General features: G+C 44.5%; 1 protein-coding gene across 1 annotated transcript in view; it reads left to right on the forward strand.

Annotated features, from left to right (window-relative positions):
* The window catches only part of LOC126456296 (transcription factor hamlet-like), a 241254-nt gene extending 216600 nt beyond the window's left edge, over nt 1-24654 (forward strand). Inside the window, exons 7-12 of the mRNA XM_050092048.1 lie at nt 7871-8039; nt 10686-10856; nt 12885-13279; nt 15824-16043; nt 20882-21025; nt 21092-24654. Coding sequence (XP_049948005.1) covers nt 7871-8039; nt 10686-10856; nt 12885-13279; nt 15824-16043; nt 20882-21025; nt 21092-22891 — 2899 coding nt within the window. The 3' untranslated portion in view covers nt 22892-24654. The remainder of the gene's footprint in view (nt 1-7870; nt 8040-10685; nt 10857-12884; nt 13280-15823; nt 16044-20881; nt 21026-21091) is intronic.
* Nucleotides 24655-26330: the final 1676 nt, after the last annotated feature.

A 26330-nucleotide genomic window follows, 5' to 3' on the forward strand; every position in this document is an offset into this window, starting at 1 on the left:
AATGGAAACTCACGCCGGTAAGTGTACAAAGGTCAGAAAAAATATTACAGTAAGTGTGGGTCCGGAAATGAGCTGTTTGCTAGATAAGTGGGAAGGCGTGATTTTGAGCTGCCACTGACTTTATTATGAAATATTCCCGCGATGAGTACAGATAAAAATATGTATTTTGAAATGTGAAATTTTCGACTAAGTCCTCGTATAATTAGGCTCAGGTTTCATCCACACACCACGCACAACGTCTGGGAAAGCGGCACGTGCATGGTGTGTGATGTTAACGTCTTTCAGCTGGTATAAAAGGACATCTAATATACTAATATGAACCAAAATAATTAGAAGGTGTTAACAAAAAAGTGTCGAATATTTTGAGAGATGGCAGTACTCACGAAAAGAAGAAAAACACGTCCAGTAAACATGAGCTCTGAGATGCATATCTGAAGAGCTATGAGTACGTGTCCGTCTTCGCTACTGTGAAACACATCTCTTCTGTTGAACAAGTGGTCACAGCTCTTAAGGTATGCATTTTAGAGCCCATGATCACTGGACGTTTTTCCCTTGCTTTGTCTGTACTATCTGCTCCGAAAATATGGAAAGCAAAGAGTTTGCAGCAGAAGAGATGTGTTTCACAGTATTGAAGATGAACAACTGCTCAGTGCTCTTAGGGTTTGAATTTTAGAGCTCATGTTTACTAGACATGTTTTTCCCTTTTTTGGGCACTATCACTTGACAAAAACATTGAACACTTTCGTTTAATACCATGTATGTGGAGCAAGATCTGTACCTTCACCTCCAAGATCACCTCCTTGAATCCCTTTCCTTGTTGTCTTTGGAATGATTTCAAAAGTGATACGATCGAAAAATTGTATCAGCGAATCGCAGGTTCTTCTCAAATTAGACGAGATGATCCGGGGGTACTTAGTAAATTCTACCATCTCACGTGATGAAGTAATATTGTATCTCTTGTACAGTTAGGCCACCGATGAAATTTGAGCCCAGTTAGACGCAGAATTAATTGAAAAGTTTACATTTCTTATACATTCGTACTGACTGACTTCGTACTGAAGTCAGTGGCGGCTCTTAACCAAACAGCCACAAAATTTTCTCCCTCATCAATTTTCAGTATTAAATACAATAAATTCTATTTAAATTGAGCGTCATTTACTAATATACGAAATGATTGCACCACCACTTTGAGGGCGGATTGATTGAAATGACAGATGAAATTGTGGGCTCGGACCGAAAGATCGGACGTAGTACTCGTAACCGGAATTGTTGAAAGTTTACCGTCTTACCTCCTTGCCTAGGGACGCCAGATGAAAGTTGATGTCGTCAAGCCCTGAATCAAAATTGCGCAACGGATAACTGGGGAGAGGAGCTTGAGAGCGCTACCTAAAGAGCGTGTCCTTTCTGTACGATGCTAGGCAAGGGGCTGGAGGGCTCACACGCTGATGGGTGGGTCCCTGCATTCTAAAGCTTTTATTTTAATAAATTCCTTTAACTTGACTTCTTTGTGATTTGTAAGGTATGTTAAAGATTGATGACAGTTGATTTCCTATTTATTTTAAACATAATTACTCGACTTTACAGCGATAGCAGCAATTGTTTCAGTTCACAGATATTACAATTTTACAACTCATAGCTCGAGTATATTATATACTAATCTGCACGCACATTTCTACGTGTAAGACGGAATTGCGTTGGTCGAATGTATACCACGAAAGTCTCCCAATATTTTACATAGGGCATTCACTTTGTGAGGAGGATAACGGGCAAACTGGGGACCAGATACTTTAACACAGGGGGTCAAATTTCCGGAATTAAACGAGCACATTCATTACCTTACACAATCCGAAGCTGGAAATAAAAGAATTAGTACAAATATTCAAATACCTCTCTTCCATGCGTGAACATTGAGACAGACGCACTGAGGGCACATCTGCTCACTTACCCGTCTTCCAGGTCTTCCTGGGCCCCGGTGGAGGGGGTGGTCGAACCACTTGGCCGTGACCAACCTCTCCACCCCAAATCTTGTGACACTGGAAAGTCTTTGACTTTTACCTGCCTGTGCTGTCTCTCTGATCCCCTAGCCAGGAGTAAGGTTGGCACTACTATACTACAGAACTACTTCCCAACAAAGATTTGGCCACGCTTTACGGAAAGGTGTGAGGAGGATTAGGAAATTTCATGTGCAGATTCACATCCACGTACAAGAAATGCATAATACACGACACATAAAATAACGTATTATGAAGCCAGACACATTTCTTTCCACCCGTCCACATGGGTTCTGTTGCACCCGCGGCCGGCCGCGTCGTGTAATAAAATTGGCTGCGGAGCCGCTTCCGTTTCTATTTCCCGGTGCGAGCGAGCAGCGAAACCTGCTGCTTATAGAGCGGAAACTACTGTACCGTTTCATTGTCACTCCGTTATTGATACTTGAACTTGCTTAACAGAGGTCCCTTGTGAGATCGTTTGCACACGTTAGTGAGGTGCTTGAGTGTGTAGGCTTCACGCTGCGGAAAGCGGTTACTTTCACACGGACGTGGAGTCTCAGTGCCTTCCGGGGCGCGCTCTGTCGTTTCCGGCCGTGGGGCGGACAAGTGAGCGACGACGGTCGCGGCAATGTGCGCTGGGCGCTGCCATTGATTGCCTGCAGATGACCGCCAAGCACGCGACGCCTCCCTCCCACCTCCCCCCTGCAACCATTAGTGGCGCCTCCTGCCGGGTCGCACCTACCCTCCGACGTCGGCCCCCGTAGCGTCTCTGTTGAGGACGTGCGCTACTCTGTTGGATAGCTTTCTCACCCATGACAGTTACACAGTTATTCAATTAGGATGGTGGTTATAAACGCTCGATGTGGTCGCGTTCTACTTGGGAGCTAATCCAGTATGACAGAACCAGAGCCAGCCAGTGTGGCCGAGCTGTTCTAGGCGCTTCAGTCTGGAACCGCGCGACCGCTACTGTCGCAGGTTCGAATCCTGCCCCGGGAATGGATGTGTGTGATGTCCTTAGGTTAGTTAGGTCTAAGTAGTTCTAAGTTCTAGGGGACTGATGACCTCAGATGTTAAATCCCGTAGCGCTCAGAGCCATTTGAACCATTTGAACAGGACCTGAGTCGCCATGCTCTTATTTGTTCAGTCAAATATGTGATCGCATGGCATTACCACTTAAAAAGCCCTAGTTGGTTTTACATTCTTCGCTTTGAAAGGAAATTCTTCGTTCACGGATTTTAGCCCATTACTTCATAACAATTGACCAGGTCGCAACTGTGTCTGTCCAGGAATATGGTTCAGTGCGTATGGTACGTCGTTTTGTGTTCGTGTTGTTGATATCGAAAGAAGAAGCTGATATGCAGTGATGGTACTTACCAGCACTGCAGCATTAGTTTATGCTATTTTAGCAGGTCCTATGCGTTCAGTTCTGGCGGTCCATTCCACTGCTTAATACTATTGTATTTGGTGCCGTCGAAGACATCGTTCAAGACCTGAAATATCTTCCTCCACATATCCTTCTACGACTCCAAAGGTTGAAAATACCGCTTTTATTATCAGACGACCGATTTTGGGCTCTTATAAGCCCATCTTCAGGTGTCGTAACTCGTTGCTGTGACCCCGAGATCCGCGATGGACGTGTGTTAGGCGCGGCGTGCTACCTACGACCGCAGAAATACAATCAATTTAAGTCATCTACTTCCCCATTCCTGTCTCTATGCCGGAGCCATATTATCACATGCGTTTTCCAGATCTATAAATAGATGTAGAAGTCTCTTCCCTTCTCAGTAAATTTCCCTCTAAAAATAAGTAGTTTATTCGTCCTGAGTGATTTCGTGGTGGGGTGCTCAGCTTGTCAGAATCCGATATATAGCTCGTGAATAGTAATTTTATATGCTCGTGCTCCCTAAGACGCTAAGGATGTATTTAGCTGTCAGCATTGGTGCACAATGTAAGGTGCATTAGGTGTAAATGTAAGGTGCTTTAGGTGTATACTATGTTCCATCAACGGGCAAATTATGATTATGAAAAATTTATTCCACAACCGGCACTGGAACGTTCTATTTCAGCAGCCGTTGCACCAGTGGACGTTAGTGAAGACGGCCTAGAAAACGGGCTCGCAGGCTGCAGCGAAGCCTGCTGTTAGCTTCAGCGCTTGCAACAAAATTGAACAAACAGTCTTTTATTGCATTGCGACACGAATAATGCTGTGCCCACGGGACCAGTTCGCCTGCATTTCCAATTATTTAACACACGAATAATTTGAGCCAAACAGCACATAAAAAAATGGTTCAAATGGCTCTAAGCACTATGGGACTTAACATCTGAGGTCATCAGTCCCCTAGACGTAGAACTACTTAAAGCTAACTAACCTAAGGACATCACACACAATCATCCCCGAGGCAGGATTCGAACCTACGACCGTAGCAGCAGTGCGGTTCCAGGCTTAAGCGCCTAGAACCGCTCGGGCACAGAGGCCGGCCAAACAACACATAGCTGTAGTCCTGATTTATAACGATCATCCAGAGCATATTTAAAAATACGCCGCCAAGTATATCCTTTAGGAGTTTACTTTTTCGGTGATACATCAAAATTTTCACGTGATTATTGATAACACAATTTCCCCTATTCCATTTGTAGAGCTCCAGACAGTTTCGCAGTTATTATGTGGTAATTCAGTGAATTCACTAGATTCCAGATGCATTGCGCAAATTTTGACCACGTGCAAGCCCCAGACCGGATGGACAGCTTTTACTGCTCGGCTTTGTTTTGCCTTAAATATTACTTCGATCGTACAGCATTATTGTCCAGGAGATCCAGTTTGGGGTAGTCTGGCCACCTGGTACATTTCTTTCTATTCGTTGGCATTACGGCAGCTTGCGCCTCTTTGTGATGGTGATTGTATGAATGAAACATCCAGCTCCCGAGCGAAGAGAACCTCCGATGCGACAAGGATGCTGCCTGTAACGCTATGTCTTCCGCTGTTTCTCTCATTATGCTCCGAATGTGTATTCTCTGCTCGTGTGGCGGTGTTCCGACTGTGCAGTAGGACAGAGCGCGCGCGTCGCACGGAGTTGCGGGTCAGGCTGTGTCACCGGCGCGGCGGCGCCACCTGCCGCGTTCCCAGCCGCTTTAACCTCCCTTCTCACCTTCCCGACACGAGACACTCGAGCCACGCGACGCTCCCCACGGCTGGGAGACGCCGCCGCCTCCACCAAATTGTTTCCGCGCTGGTGACTAATAAATCCGCAGCGACCCTCCGCTGCACGCGAGTCACTGGTCGGAAACATAAGTCGAACCAAATCCTTAGAAAGGAATTGTTTACAAACACACGGAATGCCTCCCATCCTGTTAGGTAACTGCATGATCGTCTTACTTCAAATATAGGTTCATTCCAGCTTTTCTTGATCCTTGACTTTATCGAATCATGATTCGGATCAGTCTATCTCCATCAGACATCATAACTTATCTACAAAATTTCATGCGTATACAAAGGTGTAATGTCCTTGGCATACATGTTCACATACCGCATCTTTATATTGACACCGTTACTTTTTGAGAGGAAACAGCCATTCTCCAGACCATTCTGAAGAAGAGAAAAATGTGTGCAAAGTTTGTTCCGCACACCTTTGACTCCCAAGCAAAGACAATGACAAGTGGACGCCCGCCACTGCTTGACTGGAGTCACGAGTGACGATACTTGGTGTTACCAAAGTGAAGCCGACACAAAACGGCAGAGAGCAGAAATTTACTTGAAGGGTCAACGCGTTGACGACATAGCCGATGTTCAAAGCAGTGTGAAGTGCAGGTTGAACATCTCAAAGAAGAACTTTTCCTGACAGCTTCACATGGTTGGTTGTACGAACATTCGCTGCGTTATACTCAAGGAGGGGGAGACTACGTAGAGCGACTGAAGCATGAAAACAACTATCTCAACCTTTCTCCATTTTTCATAAATCCATTCTTGAATCTTTTTATACTGACAGGGTGTACACCTGTAACTAGATAGGTGAATTGTTACCCGAATTAACTCCCAAAATTTTTTCTGAATTTGACTCGCTGGGCTCACACAGTCAAATTGACCTCATATTCTCCTATCTTCAGATATTTCTCTTTTCTACCACTACCCATTTCTTTCTTTTTTACTTTGTCTTTAATTAACACAGCTTCTTCATTATATGCAGTCTATTCCGGTCACGAAGTCTTCGGTAACTTTTGTCAGTGCTGCTCCGTGGTAAGCCGAGCGACTGATTTAAATTACTTGGCTTCTGACGTTTAAGGTCCAAGTTACTACGTTATCTTTACAAACATTCCTCTCCGCAGCGCTAGAAAATCGCTTTAAAATCTTCTGTTATCCACAAAGTCACGTATAAAATTTGAAGCTGATCTACTGTATAGATCTGTGTAGTACCTCTAGACATGTTTGAAGCATTTCCTAATTTTAAATATAGCCTCCATTAGATCAATGTTTTTGAAACGAGAGACATTTTTCTGTCTGGGAACCACTTCAAGCTTATGAAGTCAGCGTGTAAAAGTGCTGAACTCACTGAAATACCTTTTTGAAGTTCATAACTAAAATATCAAGCCTGTGTCGTATTCAGTGCAAAATTAGGAAATGCTTTAAACATGTCTAGAGGTACTACAGAGATCTATACAGTAGATCAGCTTCAAATTTTATACTGACTTTGTGGAAAACAGAAGATTTTAAAGCGATTTTGTCACCGCAACGAGGTTACTTTTTATTCCAAATTCATTCGCTTCACCAATCCACAACCGAACTGTCACATTCGAACCTAAGTTAAACTTCCGGCTGTCACATTCGAACTTAAGTTAAGAGGGGTAGGACGTCAAACGGGCCGACTTGGAGCAGGACAGGCACCACAGGACATTTTAATTTCCACTGTCTATACTTTTACAAATAAATTCATAAAACTTTGACAGCATGAGCAGGAAGGATTCAGAATTCATACTCATAGCAGTGGCAGCTCAAAAACGTAGAAAAATACCTTTTTTACATGTGAAATTTCATCATTTTTTCTCTTACTACTGGCTGCATTTGTTGCTATAGGTACACTTTTCTTCCTAATTAAGAGAGATTCTTCGATCAATTTTGCACAGCATACAAACAGTACTTACAGTTGTATCAAACTCTAAAATTTTCCAAATCTATTAAAAACTGTGGTAAAAATTGAGATAATTAACTATAAAAAATTTGAGCTTTTTCTAAACATGAAATTTAAAATGTAACAGTTCATTCACTTTTTCATAAATTAAATAAATTATAGAGTTTCATACACCTATAACTATGGTTTGTATGCTGAGCAAAATTCATCGAAGAATGTCTCTTGCTTAGGAAGAAAAGTGTACCTATAGCAACAAGTGCAGCCAGTAGTAAGTGAAAAAATGATGAAATTTCACATGTAAAAAAATGTATTTTGTTACGTTTTTGAGCTGCCACTGCTACGAGTATGAATTCTGAATCCTTCCCGGTCATGCTGTCAAAGTTTTATGAATTTATTTGTAAAAGTATAGACAGTGGAAATTAAAATGTCCTGTGGTGCCTCTCCGGCATCAAGTCGGCCCGTTTGACGTCCTATCCACCTTAAGCTTCCGGCTAAGCTACAGACCATCACAATCAGGGTTTTTGCTTTCGCATTCATTGGCTTCCCCAACTCACAGACTACCTGTGAAAGGCCGCTTATCCGCGCAGGAGCCCCAGGGCACCGCAGAAATGTCTCTCCGCGGAAGTGTTCCGATTGCAGCTGGAACGGTCCAGTCCATTAGCCGTCAACTGCCGAATACTTTAAAGCGTAGCGCGGAAGTGTGCCGCGGCCGTGACGTGTGAATGAGTGACGCCTGAGACGGTGGTCGCCGTGTTGCAGACTGGACGAGCACCTGCTGTCGGTGCACGCGTTCCCCGCCGACGAGCAGCACAAGTGCGAGGCGTGCCCCGCCGTCTACGGCAGCCGGCAGGCGCTGTCCAGGCACCGCGCGCTGCTACACCGCTGCGCCGACCCTCTGAAGCGCTACCCCTGCGAGAACTGCTCCAAGGTAAGCCGGCACGCTGCAGCGGAACGCCTACTCAGCTACGGCCTCACTATCGTGAGCTACGCCCTTGTTGCATGGTTATATTATGTGAATGGAGTCGTGTGTCTTGTTCACCTAGACAGGCTGATTGGAAAACAGCGCTAATGTGCCTGCCGAATCGCTCCGTCTCTTGGATGCTAACTAGCTGAGTCCTAATAGTAGTCCGAGAAACATCAGCAGCCACGCGAAGAAATGTGTCATGCATATAGCGACCAACTAGCTGCAAAAGAAGTTGTTTTTGTACAGTAGACATCCTAAGTTACGAGATATGTGGTACGAGAAGCCTGTGCGCTTTCATTATGGGAGTGTACAACAAAACGTGAACTATTTCAGCAATAAATATTCCCGATACGTTAAAGCTCCGTGAGAATTTGCTCCTAAATGGAGCTGAAAAATAGTTTTCTGTTACTTGCGTCCACAGTCCTGCAGTATTCCAGAAACGACAAAATTTTGCTCCTGGACGTTCGTTTGGCCTATTATGCCATCCTCACGTGACAGCACCTCATAGTGAGCTGGCGTTTGAGAGTGGCATAACAGGCCAAAATAGCTATCGTGAGTAAACACTTTTTACAACAGTCCAGACTGAAGATGTCATTTCTGAAAACTACTTGCATGTCCCTAATTCTGTGTCACGGGAGTATTTAAATCACGCCCTAAAATTACTTGTCGGATTTGCAATTGTTGTGGGGGTTGAATGACTCTTGGTTGAGATAAAGCAAAATTCTTCCTGCTAAAGTCTGACGTACCAGACGCAGGCATTATCAGTCCCCGTCTGAGAAAACTTAATTTGATAACAGACGTGTCCGTTAAGCTTTTCACTTATTAGCGGATAGACAGTGCACCTGACTGCCATGCAGAAAACCTGTGTTCGCTTCCCGGTAGTACCAGGGATTTCTCTTCATGGGAAGAGTGGAACAGGATCCACTCAGTCTCGTGATACCAACTGAGGAGTTACTTGAGCGGGAAGTAGCGGCTCCAGACTTGGGATGGAGACTACGGCTGGGAAATCAGAGTGCTGATCCCCTTCGTGCTGAATCGAGCGAGGCCATGTGGCAGAAGATGAATCGGAATCCGGCCAGCATCGCACGACCATCTGGGCCCGGTAGCGCAGATTACTTTAGTTTTAATGACTCACTCATTTTATTAGTTCGACTGGGTGAAAGCAAAGTTGCTGTAGTCGCATAGTCCCCTAAGTATGAAAGTTACACTAAGGAAGCTTACTACAGTGATTTCGCTTGTGATGATCAGCTCTCTGAACATACTGACAGTTCGTAAAATTGAAAATGACTTAAACCAGTTTCACATGAAAAAAAGGGGAAGGAAATCGGTAGATGTGATGTATATATACATACAGACAAATGATTACAATTTCAGAAACAATGGAAGACTGGTTCACGACACAGAGCTTCACAAACTCAGGAAGTAAATAACATGTTGGTCCACCTCTGGTCACTATGCAAGTAGTTATTCCGCTTGGCATTGATTGATATAGTTGTCGGGTGCCCTCCTGAGGGATATAGTCCCAAATTCTGTCCAACTGTCGCGATAGATCTTCAAAGTCCCGAGATGATAGGAGGGCTCTGACCTTCCGTAATGCTCTCTGGGGCGTCTCCAGACACGACTCCGGCCAGGAATTTCATTGAATGGAGTAGAATTGTTTTCAGTAATGAGTTTCTCTTCGAATTGAGCCCCAATGACCAGCGAAGACGTTTCTGGACAGGAGTGGGATTCCAACCCGACCGTCGTCCGCCATATGACACGACAACCAGGTGTGATGGCACTGGTTCCATTACTTTTGTTACTAGAATCCCTTTTAGAATTATCTGCGTCATCCTTAGGCCTACAGCAAGCCGGTACGGCTATAATCGACCCACGTTTTGTTGCCCGCCGCGTCAAGCTATCCTTGGCGTACATTTCTGTAAGATAATGCTTGTCTGCACTCGCCGATGATTTCTACTACTTGTCTTCGTGCACCCCAAACTCTATCATGGCCAGCAAAGTCTTGAGATCTCTCCCCAGTTGCTGATGTTTGGAGCATTATTGACAGAGCCGTCCAACCATCTCGGGATTTTGACGATACATCTCGCCAATTGGACAAATTCGGCACGGTATCCCTAAAGAGGACATACTACACCTCTATCAATCAATGCCAACCCGAATAACTGCTTGCATAAGGGCCGGGAGTGAACCAATGCGTTATTGACTTGCTCAGTTTGTGAAGCTCTTTCTGTTAAATAAATAATCCAATTTTTCTCAAGTTGTAATCATTTGTTTTCCTGTACGTGTACATCGCATGTACCGACTTGCGTCCCATGCGGGAAATTCCTTCTTGGAGTCCTGTCTTACAGTTTATTTACCTTAGCAATTTATTTACCTTAGCAACATCAGTGAAAGTCCCGGTATCAGTTATAACCCTGATTTTGGGAAATTTAGAAGATTTCTCGGGGCATTAACGCCACATGGTTTGCGTCATGACACCACAGTTTCCTTATTTTTATTTTCTTTTTTTCCTTGTTTTTGTAATTCTAAGCGTAACAATAAGGCATCTTTATGGCGTTCTTTTGGAAGTACTGAATGGGTTAGTGAGACGGAGTCCGGTGCTGTGCACAGGTCTTCTCGGACCCGAGCAACCTCCAGCGCCACATTCGCAGCCATCACGTGGGGGCGCGCTCGCACGCCTGCCCCGAGTGCGGCAAGACGTTCGCCACCTCGTCCGGCCTCAAGCAGCACACGCACATACACTCCAGCGTCAAGCCGTTCCAGTGCGAGGTCTGCCTCAAGGTGGGTTGCCCAGTGTATCGTCACTCTCAGCACGTCACTTCACAGAAAATACCTTCCCATCCATCGATGGTTCCATCGGTGCAGTGAGAATGCTGAACAACGTCAAGGCTCTGACCAAAGCTAACACACAGCACCACACTATAATTCACACAATTCTATCAGCTTCTCACCGTTACCTGCAGCTGTTGATAGTTATGGAAGTTTCAAATCATCACAGTTCATTGTTATTCTCATGCAGTGTAGATAGCTTGAACTGACAATAAGAAGCATTGTTGTACGTGCAGCCTAGTCATTATTACATCATCTTTATTTTGGCGCATCTGCTGTAGTCTACACCTACATCTACCAATATCAAGTGCATGGCAGTGGGTACTTCTCTTTGTATCATATACTCTGGTTCGTTCCCATTCCATGTGGATGTAGAGCGCGGGATGACTGCCTGCTTGAAAACCTCTGTGCGCGCTACAATCAGTCTAATCTTGTCTTTTCAGTCCGTACGAGACCGACATCTAAGAGGTTGTAGGTATTCCTAAGTTGTTCAGTTTGTACTGATTCGTGAAACTTTGCAAGTATGCTTTCCCGGTGTTCATAGTTCGATATCCCCTGTTAATCCTATTTGGCATGGGTCCCACAAAGTTGAACAGTACTCTAGGGTGGGTTATACAAATGTGTACTAAGCAATCTACTTTGCAGACTAATCCTGTTTTCCTAGCATCTTATTAATGAACCGTAGTTCACCAACAGATTTTGAGTTGGCACAGTTGTTATTTTCCGTCATCTCGATAAATTCAAAAACTGAAGGAAGAGACATCTTACAGTGACTCTTATTTCCTGAAGAAAAAAGAGGATTAGCCGACTACTTTGTCGTCCCTTGCATTCTTCACTCCTAACTCGTTCGTACATCTCGTTGCTCCACCTCAGAAGACAAAAATTTGTTGTTTAAGAGTTTTCATATTTAATTGAAGTTGTCTTTCTTATGATGATTTCTTGCTCAGACAGATATTCTACTGCAACTTTTATGTTTCTTCCTACTGTTTCTGGTGAATCATTCCTAGAAGCGTGCCTTGGTGGTGAAGCTTCTCATAAAGAGCTCTAGAATTTTGACAAATGTGCTTCTTTTTTCGTATTTTCGTAACACTATTAATGTTTCCATCTTCCTGTTCACTTTTTACCATTATTCAACAACTGGTTTTACTTAGAGAAAAATAGATCTTACGTGAAGATAATTATATGTATCGTCAAATCTTATAAAACAGAACTAGGTAATAAAACATATCAAGCATGGGAAAAAGCCGAAATGTTAGGCATTGTCTTCTAGCTGTATAGTTCTCGTAAAAATAACCTATGAGAAACAGTTAATGTAGTATGGCTGCAGAGTATGCTCAGGAAGAAAGTCCAGTTAACGTGGTTTTGAAATTATAGTAGCTGTTCTTTCCGCAGATTCATACAAAACAGAAGATCTAATAACTTCATTTGGACATCTTGAACCGATTAAAATAAATGATGCCTTGGGCATGGATGTGTGCGATGTCCTTAGGGTAGTTAGGTTTAAGTAGTTCTAAGTTCTAGGGGACTGATGACCTCAGATGTTGAGTCCCATAGTGCTCAGAGCCATTTAAACCAATTTTTTTAAAAATAAATGATGGATGGCATCACTTCTGTGATTGCTCTTCATGTCGTGTTTGAATGACAGTGATAGTTCATGGAAGTTTCTCTTTCGCAACGATGGAGATGTCTGTCATTTCTTCAGAGCATGTGTGCTATTGTAATTAGATATTAATCAACATGATACACCATCTGACACGCACAGTTAAGTATTTTTAGTGTTGTTTTATAGGGGTATGTAGAGTATGTTAGAAGTTTATCTCGCAGCCATGAATAGTTTTTGTGTGCCAACAATTTTTTGAAAGATTTAATTTGCAATTGTATTTTCCAATCTGTAACGTACAGTTCACAATTTTCGGGGAAGGTGCACCGTCCCCGCAGGTCTGCAGGTTGATCATGGGCGTGCAACGGTTGTTGTTGCAGGCGTACACGCAGTTCTCGAACCTGTGTCGGCACAAGCGCATGCACGCCGACTGCCGCATGCAGATCAAGTGCGCCAAGTGCGGCGACACCTTCAGCACGGTGACGTCGCTGTCCAAGCACAAGCGCTACTGCGACTCGACGCCGGGGCCCGGGCCCGGTGTGGTGGCGGGCGGGGGCGCCGGGGGCGGCGGCGGGGGCGGCGCGTCGCGCGGACTGCTGCCGCCGCTGTCGGCGCTGCCGGCGCCCTTCCTGCTGTACCCGCCGCGGCCCTTCTACGCCCCCGCGCTGCTCGATGCCGCCGCCGCCGCAGCCGCTGCCTACCCTTCACTCTACACTGCGGCGCCGTCTTTCATGCACAACTCGCTCATCTTCCCACCGCACCAGCGTATTGACAGGTACTGCCCTCAATAGATTCATTTTTATAAGCATTTTTTCACCTTATTCGGAAATATTCTTCTTTTATACATGGTGATTCTGTTGCCCCTACCTACTCGTTTTATGCAAGCCGCACAACGTCTGTGTCAGAAACGGTATCTAAACTGGCGACAGCCGCATAATCGGTTTAAGTTCCCTCTCGGAGCTTTGAGCGCCTGGTTAGCAAACTGAATCATACTGCAAAAAATACGAATGAGGACTGCCCATGAGTTAGTTGGTATTTTTGGTCGAAGTTATACCTTACTTCTGCCATACTTATCCAGGTCTCGCCAATCTTTGTTTGTGTAATTAGCGGTGTAGTCTTATACTTTTTGGACTCTCTGTAATTTTATTCAATTTATAGTGCATTAACTTTCGTTAATAGTTCAGGGGTTATATACCGGAGAGTTATTACTTCCACGCTTTGTATTTTGGTATCTCCTGCTAATTTCGTTGTTTCCGGTGGTTTGGATTGGGTTGATTTGGGGGACGAGACCAAACAGCGAGGTCATCGGTCTCATCGGATTAGGGAAGGATGGGGAAGGAAGTCGGTCGTGCCCTGTGAAAGGAACCATCCCGGCATTTGGCTAAAGTGACTTAGGGAAATCACGGCAAACCTAAATCAGGATGGCCGGACGCGGGATTGAACCGTCGTCCTCGGGAACGCGAGGCCAGTGTGCCAACGACTGCGCCACCTCGCTCGGTTTTCCAGTGGTAAAACACGCTTTATAAGGCAACGTTTCAGAACCACTTACGGAAGATGAAATACTGTAAGCGGAATAAACTTACAGAGACATCCAGAAACTGTACTACTACACCGCTAATTACGCAAAGAATGATTGGAACAGTTGTAGAAGTATGGCAGAAGTAAAGTATATCTTGCTCCAAAAGTAGTGTGTAACTCATGGCTAATTCTCATTTGTATTTTTAACAGTATAATTCAGGTATGTAACAGTTGTCCAAAGCTCTGAGAGGGATCTTAATAGAAATCACCTGGCTATCGGCTGTTCGGATACAGTTTGTGATACAAACGTAGTGCGGTTAGCATGAAAAGAATTAGTAGGGGCAGTAGAATCCTCCTGTATAGAGCAAATTATCTGTCTTTTGAGACACTGCTTTTATTTTCACCTTGCCACTAAGAGACGTGAGATGAAATTTCAGTAAGGCAGCAGAAGTTGTGACGAAATTGGCCAGTATCTAACTCCGTGTAATTGTTCTGACGATTAAAGCCGTACATCAGTAGATACGTATCAGAACACCAATTATGTTGAAACATCACATTCTGAAAAGTTATTTGTTTATGATTTAAGGCTGTATATACTTCGATAACAATCCCGTACAATGTAAAAAATGGAAATGTCAGTTAGATTCATACAGAATAGAGATAGGTGCCATCTTTTATGAAACGTACAGTTTTGTATTTTCCGCATTTATAAGAGTTTGTTACTGTTCAGGATTTCTGTACCACTGTAAAGATCGGAATGCAGAGCATACGTAATAGATTAATGAAAATGTTACAACTTGAATAAAATCACAGTATTAAATTTTCAAATTACTTCGAATTTTAGAAACATTCTCGATTCACACAGACAGCGGTATTGCCATCATTTCTAAAGAAACTTGAAAATATCAAAAGAAAAACAACGTTAAATTATAAAAATTACTTAAGTGGTTACAGTAACAAACTAATCAGTTATATGCAGTACTGAGGTAAGCACAGCTAAATTAATTGAAATAGAAAATGGTCATTTATTGATTTTGGATAGGTTCTCCCTTGATCAAACACAATCTTTTTTTTTACCCTGATATATTTTCGGTGCTTTCCCAAGGTGGATCCGGTCCAAAAACAAATTTATTCCTAATGCAAACACGGACACAAGAATGAGCTTCACATTCAAGATAAAAGAGGTCATTGTGCAGAAACAGAGAACAGTTAGTAATGTATTGAAGTTGATCTGTAACTGCGTTTACACTCTGATGACTATCTGTTATGTTAATAGGTAGATTCGTATATGAAAAATAGTGCTGACTCTGTGAAAGCACCTACAAGGTAGCGAGGGGAGTGGCATGTTGGACGTTCCGCTGGAGGGACGTAATAAATTGTCTTGCAGTAAGTTAAAGTGATGCGTAGTATTGCCGTCCATGTTCGAGTAATGGTGAAGGGTTGTATAGCTGGAACGAAATACCAGAAGTAATAAAGCTGTTTCCGGCTGAAATTCTCAATATTTGGAGAATTATTTCGACTTCTTTTTTGAAAAAAAAAAAGATGTGCAAACTAATATTATGTAAATGTGCTGTACTTAAGCGGCAGGAATAAGTGATGGAAGCAGTACATAATTTATTCTTGTCTTCAAGGGGACCAACAGGAACAAAGATAAGCACCTGCGCTTCCGAGTTTTCTTGGGTAAAATGGAACCGGTGGTGCTGAACTCACCACATTCGTGGTAGCACTTACAAATCCTCTGAGAAATCGCGAGAATGTTAGAAAGTGCGGAAATGATGACGAGTTGGGTGCTTGGTCGCAGGGCGGAGGAGGACAGCGGGAGCCGGGCGCTGCAGCAGCAGCAGCAGCTGGAGCAGACGCCGCCGCCGGCGCAGACGCGTCTGTGCGCAGAGGAGCAGCGCTTCAGCCCCCGCCAGCAGCAGCAGCAGCCGCCCCCACAGCCGCTGCAGCAGCCAGCTGGGTACACATCGCCTCACCCACCCACCGCCGCGCCGGTCGCTGCTAGCGGCGCTAAGCACAAGGTGCGTGTCTTTCCCTTCCTTCCGTAGCTGAAACCGCTCGGTGCCAAGAGCGAATGAGCATTACCAGGCTTTGGGAGATTATGACTTGCATTACTTGACATCGTGTGGTGAAACAGGTACAGCGATCTGTATTATTTCAGTAGTCTTTATTGCAATAAAATATAAAATTACAAACTGCTGTCTACAGTGCACAGCCGGCCGTGGTGGTCGAGCGGTTCTAGGCGCTACAGTCTGGAACCGCGCGACCGCTACGGCCGCAGGTTCGAATCCTGCCTCTGGCATGGATGTGTGTGATGTCCTTAGGTTAGTTAGGTTTAAGTAGTTCTAAGTTCTAGGGGACTGATGACCTCAGAAGTCCCATAGTGCTTACAGCCATTTGAACCATTTTACTGTGCACAAAGTTGGGCACAGCGCCGTCGTAACTAAGTGTAACGCAGATCATGCTAACTAAAGAATCTGTACCTAAGCAGAATGTTGGCCACAACGCCATCTTTACTAAATGAAAAAGAAAATAGTAAAAAAAAAATTAGTGAGGTTAGAATAGGACTTGCGCTCTGAGGGTTCTGTACAAACTGAATTAAGTATATAGAACGTTTAACCATCCGACGAATCGAAAATCTCGACGATTTTTTACTGCTATCGACAATGATACCTAGAAGATAATGGTAATGGGAATTCCAAGACTTTCGAGAATGTTTTTACTGTGTAGTTTGATAAAAATGATAAAAAACTTACTTTCTTGTGATGTAATTACAAATTACCACTTTTACGATTTTTTACCGTTACTTGCACTGTTAAACCTTACTTCTGGCCAAATTTCGTGATCCTAGGTCAATTGGTTTTAATAGCGAGTTTGCTAGTGTCAAAACATGTGACGTAAATGGACGTATATTTTCGTTATATTGACTTAAGAGCTTAACTGTTTTACACCACCAAGAAACTATACACATTATTTGTGACATGAATTTCAACTTGATACGTTTACTCGTTTCTGAGGAAAGGCGTCTTAACTGACGGATCGACACAGAGACAGTCAGACAACAAATGAGAAAAGAAATTTTTTTTTTCTTGCGATAAGATTAAAATTTATAGTTACTGGTATTTTCCTTTACTTACACTGTTAAGCCTTTATTCTTGGCCAATGTCATCATTCTAGGTTAATGGGAAGTACCTATACGTTTTAGTGTGTGACTTTGCTACTACCAAAATGTAAACAGCAGATAAATTTAAATGAAAATTACATCGCAACCGTCGTCTTTCACCGTTATGTGATATGGCATGTCGCAGTGTGATAAACTGAAGTACACACATCAAAAAAAGTTTACATCACCCCATTTCCCAGAACGCCTGAAGATAGACGTTGACTGTGGATGTTGTATCACAGATACAGCCCCTTTGACTGTTCAGATATGTCACTAAACCCGAACAAAGATGTAAACAAACATGCATGAGCAGCTCCTATTGGACGGAGGGGATCTGGCAGACGACCAGTTCCAGTCATTCCACCAGGAAGAAGGTACTTGGCATGCCTAGACTGTCAGTACCGCGGTTCGATCGCGTCCGCATTGTTACTTGGTGCCAGGAAGGGCTCTCAACAAGGGAAGAGCCCAGACGTCTCGGAGTGAACCAAAGCAATGTTCGGACATGGAGGAAATACAGAACTGTCGATGAACTGCCTCGCTGTGGCCCCCAAGGACTGCTACAGCAGTGGATGACCGCTACCTACGGATTGGCTCGGAGGAATCCTGACAAGAACGCCACCATGTTGAATAATGCTTTTCGTGCAGCCACAGGACGTCGTGTTACGTTTCAAACTGTGCGCAGTAGGCTGCATGATGCGCAACTTCACTCCCAACGTCCATGGCGAGGTCCATCTTTGCAACTACGACACCATGCAGCACAGTACACATGGGCCCAAACACATGTCGAATGGACAGCTCAGGATTGGCATCACGTTGTCTTCACCAATGAGTGTCGCATATGTCTTCAACCAGACAGTCGTCGGAGACTTGTTCGGAGGCAACCCCGTCAGTCTGAAAACCGTAGACACATTGTCCAGCGAGTGCAGCAAGATGGAGGTTCCCTGCTCTTTTTGGGGTGCCATTATGTGCGGCCGACGTACGCCGCTGGTGGTCATGGAAGGCGCCGTAACGGCTGTAAGATACGTGCATGCCATCCTCCGACCGATGGTGCAACCATATCGGCAGCATATTGGCGAGTCATTCGTCTTCATGGACGACAATTCGCGCCCCCATCGTGCACATTTTGTGAATGACTTCCTTCAGGAAAACGACATCACTCGACTAGAGTGGCCAGTATGTTCTCCAGAGGTGAACCCTAACGATCATGCCTGGTATAGATTGAAAAGGACTGTTTATGGACGACGTGATTCACCAACCACTCTGAGGGATTTACGCCGAATCGCCGTTGAGGAGTGGGACAATCTGGACCAACAGTGGCTTGATGAACTTGTTGCTAGTATTCCACGACGAATACAGGCATGCATGAATGCAAGGGACCCCCACCTCTGAAGGTATTGCTGTATGGTGGTACAACACGCTATGTGTGATTTTCATGAGCAATAAAAATGACGGAAATTATGTTTATGTTGATCTCTATTCCAGTTTTCTCTACAGGTTCCGGAACTCTCGGAAACGAGGTGAAGCAAAACTTTTTTTGAAATGTCTATATGAGAAATCTTCGCAAGAACTTGCTTCGAACGGTTTTCAGCGGAATGTAATATAAGTACATTTGACATTAACGATGCATCAGATTTCAATCCGCCCTAGTTCACATTATCTTCTTTGTTAACTAGTATACACTGCGAGAGACTTAGTAAAAAAAGAACGGAAGCCTGAACATTCTTTTCTGATCTTCAAAGCAAACTTGTTCCAATAGGGATCCGTAATCATGATTTTTAAAAGTTAAAAGACCCACGTTTGAGTTTGTGCGAATGAGGATCCACAACGGGGCGCCTTATATTCCCTCACAGTCACGATCACGCAATGAGAATCGTACCTGCCGCCCTAGAAACCACATGCAACAATGAAGATTTCCGAGGACGGCGAGGGCTGCCGATGTTGCCGCGATCAAGCAACAAACACCACAACAATTGAGTAACCTTCTTCACCTTTCCTTACGGCACACCATTACCTATTCTGTTCGGAGCAGAAACTCGGGTAATTTCTTTCTGCCCACAACGGCTAGCTCAAGTTCTCGAAACGTCGCCCCACCTCCTTCTCCCGAAGAGTCTATGCCAGTTTGTTTTATAAAACGGTGACCCAGTTGTACATGCAAGAATTTAAAAATTTAAAATGCTATGATAATCTGCTCAATGAGAGGTGCAATCTTACCCTCAAGAGTGAACGCAAAACGACAAGTATTAAAAATATAAACTTTGTGTATGTCTGAAAGTAGTATAATTCACAGTGCGCAAATCACCCAGTGTGTATTCATTCAGCATGTGAGAATGAGAACGCTTAGCGAGTTCCAACAAAATTTACGCATACTTTGAAACCATTTCGAAACTGCATTAATTGTCTGTTCCTTCGGGTCTTAGTAGAATATTTTATACATTATGAATGAAAATACACACGACATTGGTGTAGTACCTTTTACAGACCCGCCAGGGTAGCCGAGAGCGCTAACGCGCTGCTCCCTGGGCTTGGGTAGTCGCGCCGGCCCCGGATCGAATCCACCCGGCGGACTAACGACGAGGGCCGATGTGCCGGCCAGCATGGATATGGTTTTTAGGCGGTTACAACATCCCACTAGGTGAATACTGGGCTGGTGCCCATGTTCCGCCTCAGTTCCACGGCTCGCAGACATCTGAACACTTTCGTACTATTCCATGGATTACACTCGACGCAGACAGTTGGGGTACGCTAATTACGTCCCGGGGAGTGTTGGGTGGCGGCAGGAAGGGCATCCGGCCACCCCTTAACCATTAACGTGCCAAATCCGATTAACGATGGCTGACCGTGCGTAACTGCGGGACAAGGCTCAAGCGTTAGAATTGGTGTAATATTTTGCACTATCTCCGAAAAATTTTTCTACCTGCCTCACAAAATAAAGAAAGGGAAAAAAATTTATCATTTTCTACATTTTCGCTGTCCATGCAGTAAAAGTTCACCATGCGGCACGATGTTTTAATTTATTACTTCATTAGTACTACCTCTATCCGCAACACAGATAGTAGGCCATATCCACATACACCACTGAATATATTGTCAAATTATATTTTTGCACGAAACATTATTGACGAGATATGACGTCTTAAACATTGAAAACTAGGCTTTTTTAAAATGGAACTACTTTTTGCTTTATCGCAATGGGAGTAGGGGGTGGGGGGCCAGTTAGTGGTCCCTTGAGGCTTCCCTGACTTTTTCAGTAAATTCAGTTTGTCCAAAAATTATAGATTTTTCAGACCGGTCGCTATCTTGTAGTAGTTTAATTGCTGTAAAGTCATACAATTACGCGTCGCATATAGAGAACATTAAATAGCTTTTATTCTTTATGGATAGAATTCCCTATTAAATGTACGTTCATTCCTTTGTGTCACCGACGTCAGTTTAATTACGCGTGCACCTCTAAGTGCCGACCACTGTGGCCGAGCGGTTCTAGGCGCTTCAGTCTGGAACCACGCTACCGCTACGGTCACAGGTTCGAATCCTGCCTCGTGCATGTATGTGTGATGTCCTCAGGTTAGTTAGGTTTAATTGGTTCTAAGTTCTAGGGTACTGACGACCTCAGATGTTAAGTCCCATAGTGCTCAGAGCCATTTGAACCATTTTTGAACCAGTAAGTGATGAATGAAGCAGCGGCCCGTCTATCCACAGGTGTCGCCGCCCTCCGCAGACGAGGCGGTGTCGCAGCTGCGGCCGTCGCCCGCGAGGCCACCCCTGGCCGCCACGTACCCCGACCCTCGCGGAGCCTTGCCGCAGCCGCGGGCGCGCGAGCTGCAGCTGTCGGAGGACGACGACGCCGATTCCAACAGCGACGGCCGCTCTGCTGGCGACGGTGACGGCGACCTCGGGGGCGGCCGCGAGGACGAGGCCAGCGGCGGCGAGCAGCCGCACGACCTGCGCCTCGCCCTGCCCGCCTCTTCCCCAGCCTCCGATGCCGCCGCCCCCGACAGCGAATCCTCCGCCGGCGAACCGAAGCGCAAGCGCTGCGATCAGCCGCTCGACCTCCGAGTGCAGAAGCGTCGCTACAGTGAAGACAGACCTCCCGGCGCTGACTTCCCCGGCGCCGGTACCTCCTTTCCCGAAGACAGAAGGTCACTCTCTTCCAATGTCTCTACACCGAGTACCGTCAGTCCTTCGACACCGTCACCTCAGCATCACCACCTCTCGTCGGATCGGAGCGACGCTTGGAACGCCAAAGAAACGTCGCAGAAGTCGCCCAGAACGCCGACGCCGCTCTTAGCAGAGAAACGTCGTTCGCCGTCGGCGTCTCCGGCGTCGGGTTTCCAGAGGCAGGAAACCCCGCCGCAGCAGCCGGTGGCAGCTGTACGACCACTGTCACCACCGGTGGAGAATGCCACGGCGCCTGTGTCATCTTTGGCTGTGACGCCGACGAGCCTGACCAAACTGCCGCCTATGGCGTACCCGCGGCCACTGCACCCTGTGTACCTGGACGCATTTTACCGCTCTCCTTCATTCCCGCCCTTTCAGGCCGCCACCCACCACGACCGGCTGCTACCACCGCCTCCACCGCCTCCAGCTGCTTTCGGAAGGACCTTCCCACCGTACCTGAACCCTCTCACTAATGGCATCGCAAACGGTCACCATCATCCCATGTTGGCTGGGCGGCATAACCCGTACGACATGCTGCGTACCCCGCTGCCGGGATTCGCGAGCGGTGGGAAGCCGTACCAGGACATTCTAAGTGGAGGTAGCGCTTTAGGCGCCAGTGGCTGTGGAACGGGCCCTCCTGCTGGCAGTGGGCACAACGGAGGCAGCGGCAGCAGCACAGGCGGACCGGGATCCGCTCCCAATGGAGCAACCGGCGGCAAGGTTAAGGATCGCTACAGTTGTAAATTCTGTGGCAAGGTGTTCCCTCGATCTGCCAATCTGACTCGCCACCTACGCACTCATACGGGGGAGCAGCCGTACAAGTGCAAGTACTGCGAGCGCTCCTTCAGCATCTCGTCCAACCTGCAGCGGCACGTGCGCAACATCCACAACAAGGAGAAGCCGTTCAAGTGCCCGCTCTGTGATCGCTGCTTCGGCCAGCAGACCAACCTCGATCGCCACCTGAAGAAACACGAGGCAGACGATGGAAGTGGGGTCGTCGCCGTGGCGGACAGCCCAGACAGTAACGAGAACGAGCGTGAGGACGCCTGTTTTGACGAGATACGCAGTTTCATGGGCAAAGTGGCAGCCTACTCGTCACCTCTGCCACTGCCGCCACCTCCTCCATCGTCGATGGGAGCTGAAGCTCATATGGCCCACCTATACCACAGCTCTAGTGCTCCTCAAGCGTCGCCGGCGCTTGGGTTGCAGCACATCCCCACTCAGCCACATCACTTCGGCCAGCCACAACAACAACAGCAACAACAACAAATATCAGCTACAGGCTTGCAGGCAGTGGCAGACTTGGTTATCAAGCGAGAGCGAGACGTCGATTCGGAACCGGAGGATCACTGTGCTGGCGAGTCACCACGAACGTCACCTGACACAGGCAGGAACGAAATGAATCGTCAGGAACACTTGCAGGTGCCGCCACTGGAGCTGCAGACGCCCGTTTCTTTCGAAGTAAAAGTAAAGGCGGAAAAACCAATAAAAGAAGAAATTCCTACAAATAACAACTGTGCCGAGCATGACATCATCGAAGTGTCCACCTGACAGGGACCGGAATGACAATGTCCCATGTGGGAAATCTGAAATCTCATTGTATAGTTCCTAAAGGACTGCGTGTTCACGATTCTGTTGTGACTGATCGATCGTCTCTGTCTCATTACTAAATAGTTGGACACAGGGGAATCCAGTCAAGACTGTAAACAACAGTAAAAAAGCAGCAGTTGTTTCTCCAAGGGAGTGGATATTATGTGAAACTATGGTTCTCTTCACGTGCAAATATCAGAAGAACGAAGTATTTGTGTATTTTTTATGTTCATTTTCGTACTTAGTACTCCACATTGTGTGATAAACAGCCAAAGCCAAAATCTACTATTTCTTGTGTGAGAAGTTATTTAGTCACAGTGTAACTGGAAGAGACGCTACAGTTCTATAACTGAAATATTTCTGAGAGACTTTCAGATGAATGCAAGTAGCTACTAAAGAAGCTACAAAAACATTTTGACTTTTCATTGCTGTTGGTATACACACTAGTCCATGTCTGATGATAAACAATTTATATTGACTTAAGTTACCATCATACGTATCAGCATGTCAAGCCAAGTAAATCTCTCTCTGTACTGATATAAGTCTGTAAAGCTTATTTTGTTATGATTTATCAGTGATATTGTAATATTTATATGAAATACAATTTCAGACTCAATTCACTGTGAGGCTCCACGCAGTTCTCATAAGCACAATAGGTTCTTTTGTCATTTCACTTCATTATCTGGTTAAAAATATCCGCTAAGATACTCATTACAAATCTCCGGCCTAACTGCACTCGTGACTTCGACTGGTTTATAGCACCAGAAGAACTTAACTTCTCAGTGTTTCTGTATAGTAATTCTCAGCACATCTGGGCTCATAAGGCCTGCACTCTCCATTTACCTGAATGTTTCTTCTGTTAGATCTGCTGCTATATTTATCAGGACTGTACATATTACAATTCATATACCTGCCACTGGTGCTCAACATTTCAACACAACCCTGTTGAACCATTTTCTGTATGTTAAAATACCGTATAATTCAAGGAACTTCACATATCAAACATAAGAATCAGTTCAGTTCAACATATCACAAAGCTTCCCTGTAGTAGCCAACACGAAAAAAAAAATGTTTTTAGACCTCACTTAACGTGAAAGCAGCTGAGAGATCTGACTGACTGTTTAATGTGGAACTGCGATAACAGTGCTGGGCAACAGGCAGCCATAAGGAAAAGCAACAATGAAAAGAAATTGTCAATGTGGTTTTCTTACTTAATGTCTTTAGTAAACTGGTGTACAAAATTTTAACGGTATTAGGATCTGATAACGATAAGCTCCTGTGTCAAATATAAGGGCCATCGCCCGTTTATTGTGTCTGTTGCCCACCTGAAAGGTGTGTTAGCTTTAATAACAATTTTGATGAAGTGTTTTCAAGTGCAGATCTGACGCTCTTACGTAGGAAACCAGTTGTTAAGTGTTCATAAGATCAGCATCACATATCACTAACGAAATAAGCACGAAATTGTTTAAGCAGTTCACATTAATTCGTCTGATGGGGATGCTCAACATCATAATGACGTTTTAAAATTTTATGTATTGATATCCTACACAGTTGAAACTACTTTATGACCGGTGTTCATGCTGTGCCATTCATATAACTAATTGTTAGAGGAAGTATTATATGGTCTAAAATTTGGTGTGTATTCTCCAGATATTGTAAAAAATGTGTTTAAATATTGTTGGTACGATTTAAAAATGTCATTCAACAATAAATATGTATCTACACAATCACTTATTAAGCATTCAGATATGCATATCAAAACAATAAAGCTTGTTTCCAGTACAAGAATAATTGAAACCTTATTGTTGTGCTACTTTATGTGCATGCTCTTCTTTTAGGTGAATTTTGCTGAACACCTTTATGTATCAGTTATTAGTGACTAGTACACTGAAGAGATAACTTGTTTTCTTGACAACTACCTAATAAACATGCTTGTCATCAAACACGTCCATCATTGTATAATGAGCAACAACACTCATTATCGACTCTGCCCTTTTACAAAAGTAGTTTTCGTGATTCTGATGTTGCTTCCAGCGATAACAACCATAAGTAAAATTAGTTTACACTCTGTGAAAAATGTTATGCTTTTTGAATTAGAACTCTGTCAAGAGGAGTAATAAATCGTAAAAAGTATGCAAATGAACTGTTGCTTATGTTTCTTAATGTCAACAATTTGAAGTCGAAGCTCAAAGATTTGTATCTAAGTTACAGGGCATATTATTGTGTTGAAATAACATCCCTGAAGAAGACAACATTGTGCATGATGGATGTGGTTCATGATGATGGAAGAGAGTGCTTTCCAAAAAGATATTGGTTCTTAGACCATGATACTACATCCATCATCTTGTGTTTCTGGAAGAATATTTAAGCAATGAGAATTCTATTGCAGATGTACTGTACACATAACCTAAGAAACAGAAAAGGTGACTACCCAGACCCTGCTACACGTCAACAATCAGTAGCTACCTGGTTTCTTCACTACCGAGGTAATTCATTTCTGTTGATGTGTTGTTGTTAGTGCAGACACCATACTTCAGCTTCAGAGTTGCATGTACAACAGGTTTCTGTGAAATGCTGTGTTATTTACTGTGAAGCTTAACTGGATAGCAAGCCATGCCACTGTGGAATAACAGTTGAGCGTATCACAAGGCCATAGGTGACATTTATCTTGTATGTCACTGTTACATAGAGCTCCACAATATACAATGTGTTCATTGACTATTCTGTTATTAACTTACTGACATAATTTTCAGAACAGAGACACGCAATTAGTTAACAGAGTTCATCATTTCACAGACACTGCTTCATTTGATATGGAGGTGATGTAACTCAATACCACAAAGAATGAAATACACAGAGAGAGTATATGAAGCACCAGACATACCCACTTTGTGAGAGTACATTAAGTGATACAGAATGTGCCATGTCCTGAAGTCCTCATAGATTTATTTGGCCATAATTTTATAATGAAAGTAATATCATCATCTCTTACAGTCACCACAGGCAAGCAAATATAGACGAAGTGGTTTAGATGTGGGAGGGACAAAATAAAACTGGCTCAGAAAATATTTCATTCTTCAGGAACTTCAGATTAAGTCATTCACACCCATGTGAGATTATGTAAAGCTGGTTTGCTTGTCTTAAGAAGCAAAAAATACTTTCTGGTTCAGTTTTATTTTGCCTGTCGTGTTCATGTGGTGTACGCACACTAAATAGGAAGGGAAACTCCATCATTTCAAAGAAAAATCGAAGCAACATGATCAAACGAGAAATGGGTCAGGTAGCAAGAAAATGGAGGTAACATTTTCCAAGACATTGGCAGCACTGTGCGCTATGACTTTACACTTGAAGGTATGTTGATCAGCCAGATGTATGGTCTGCTGAAAAATATCTTTTTAGT

Source organism: Schistocerca serialis, chromosome 2 (assembly GCF_023864345.2).
Source record: "Schistocerca serialis cubense isolate TAMUIC-IGC-003099 chromosome 2, iqSchSeri2.2, whole genome shotgun sequence".
NCBI classification, from domain to species: Eukaryota; Metazoa; Arthropoda; class Insecta; order Orthoptera; family Acrididae; genus Schistocerca; species Schistocerca serialis.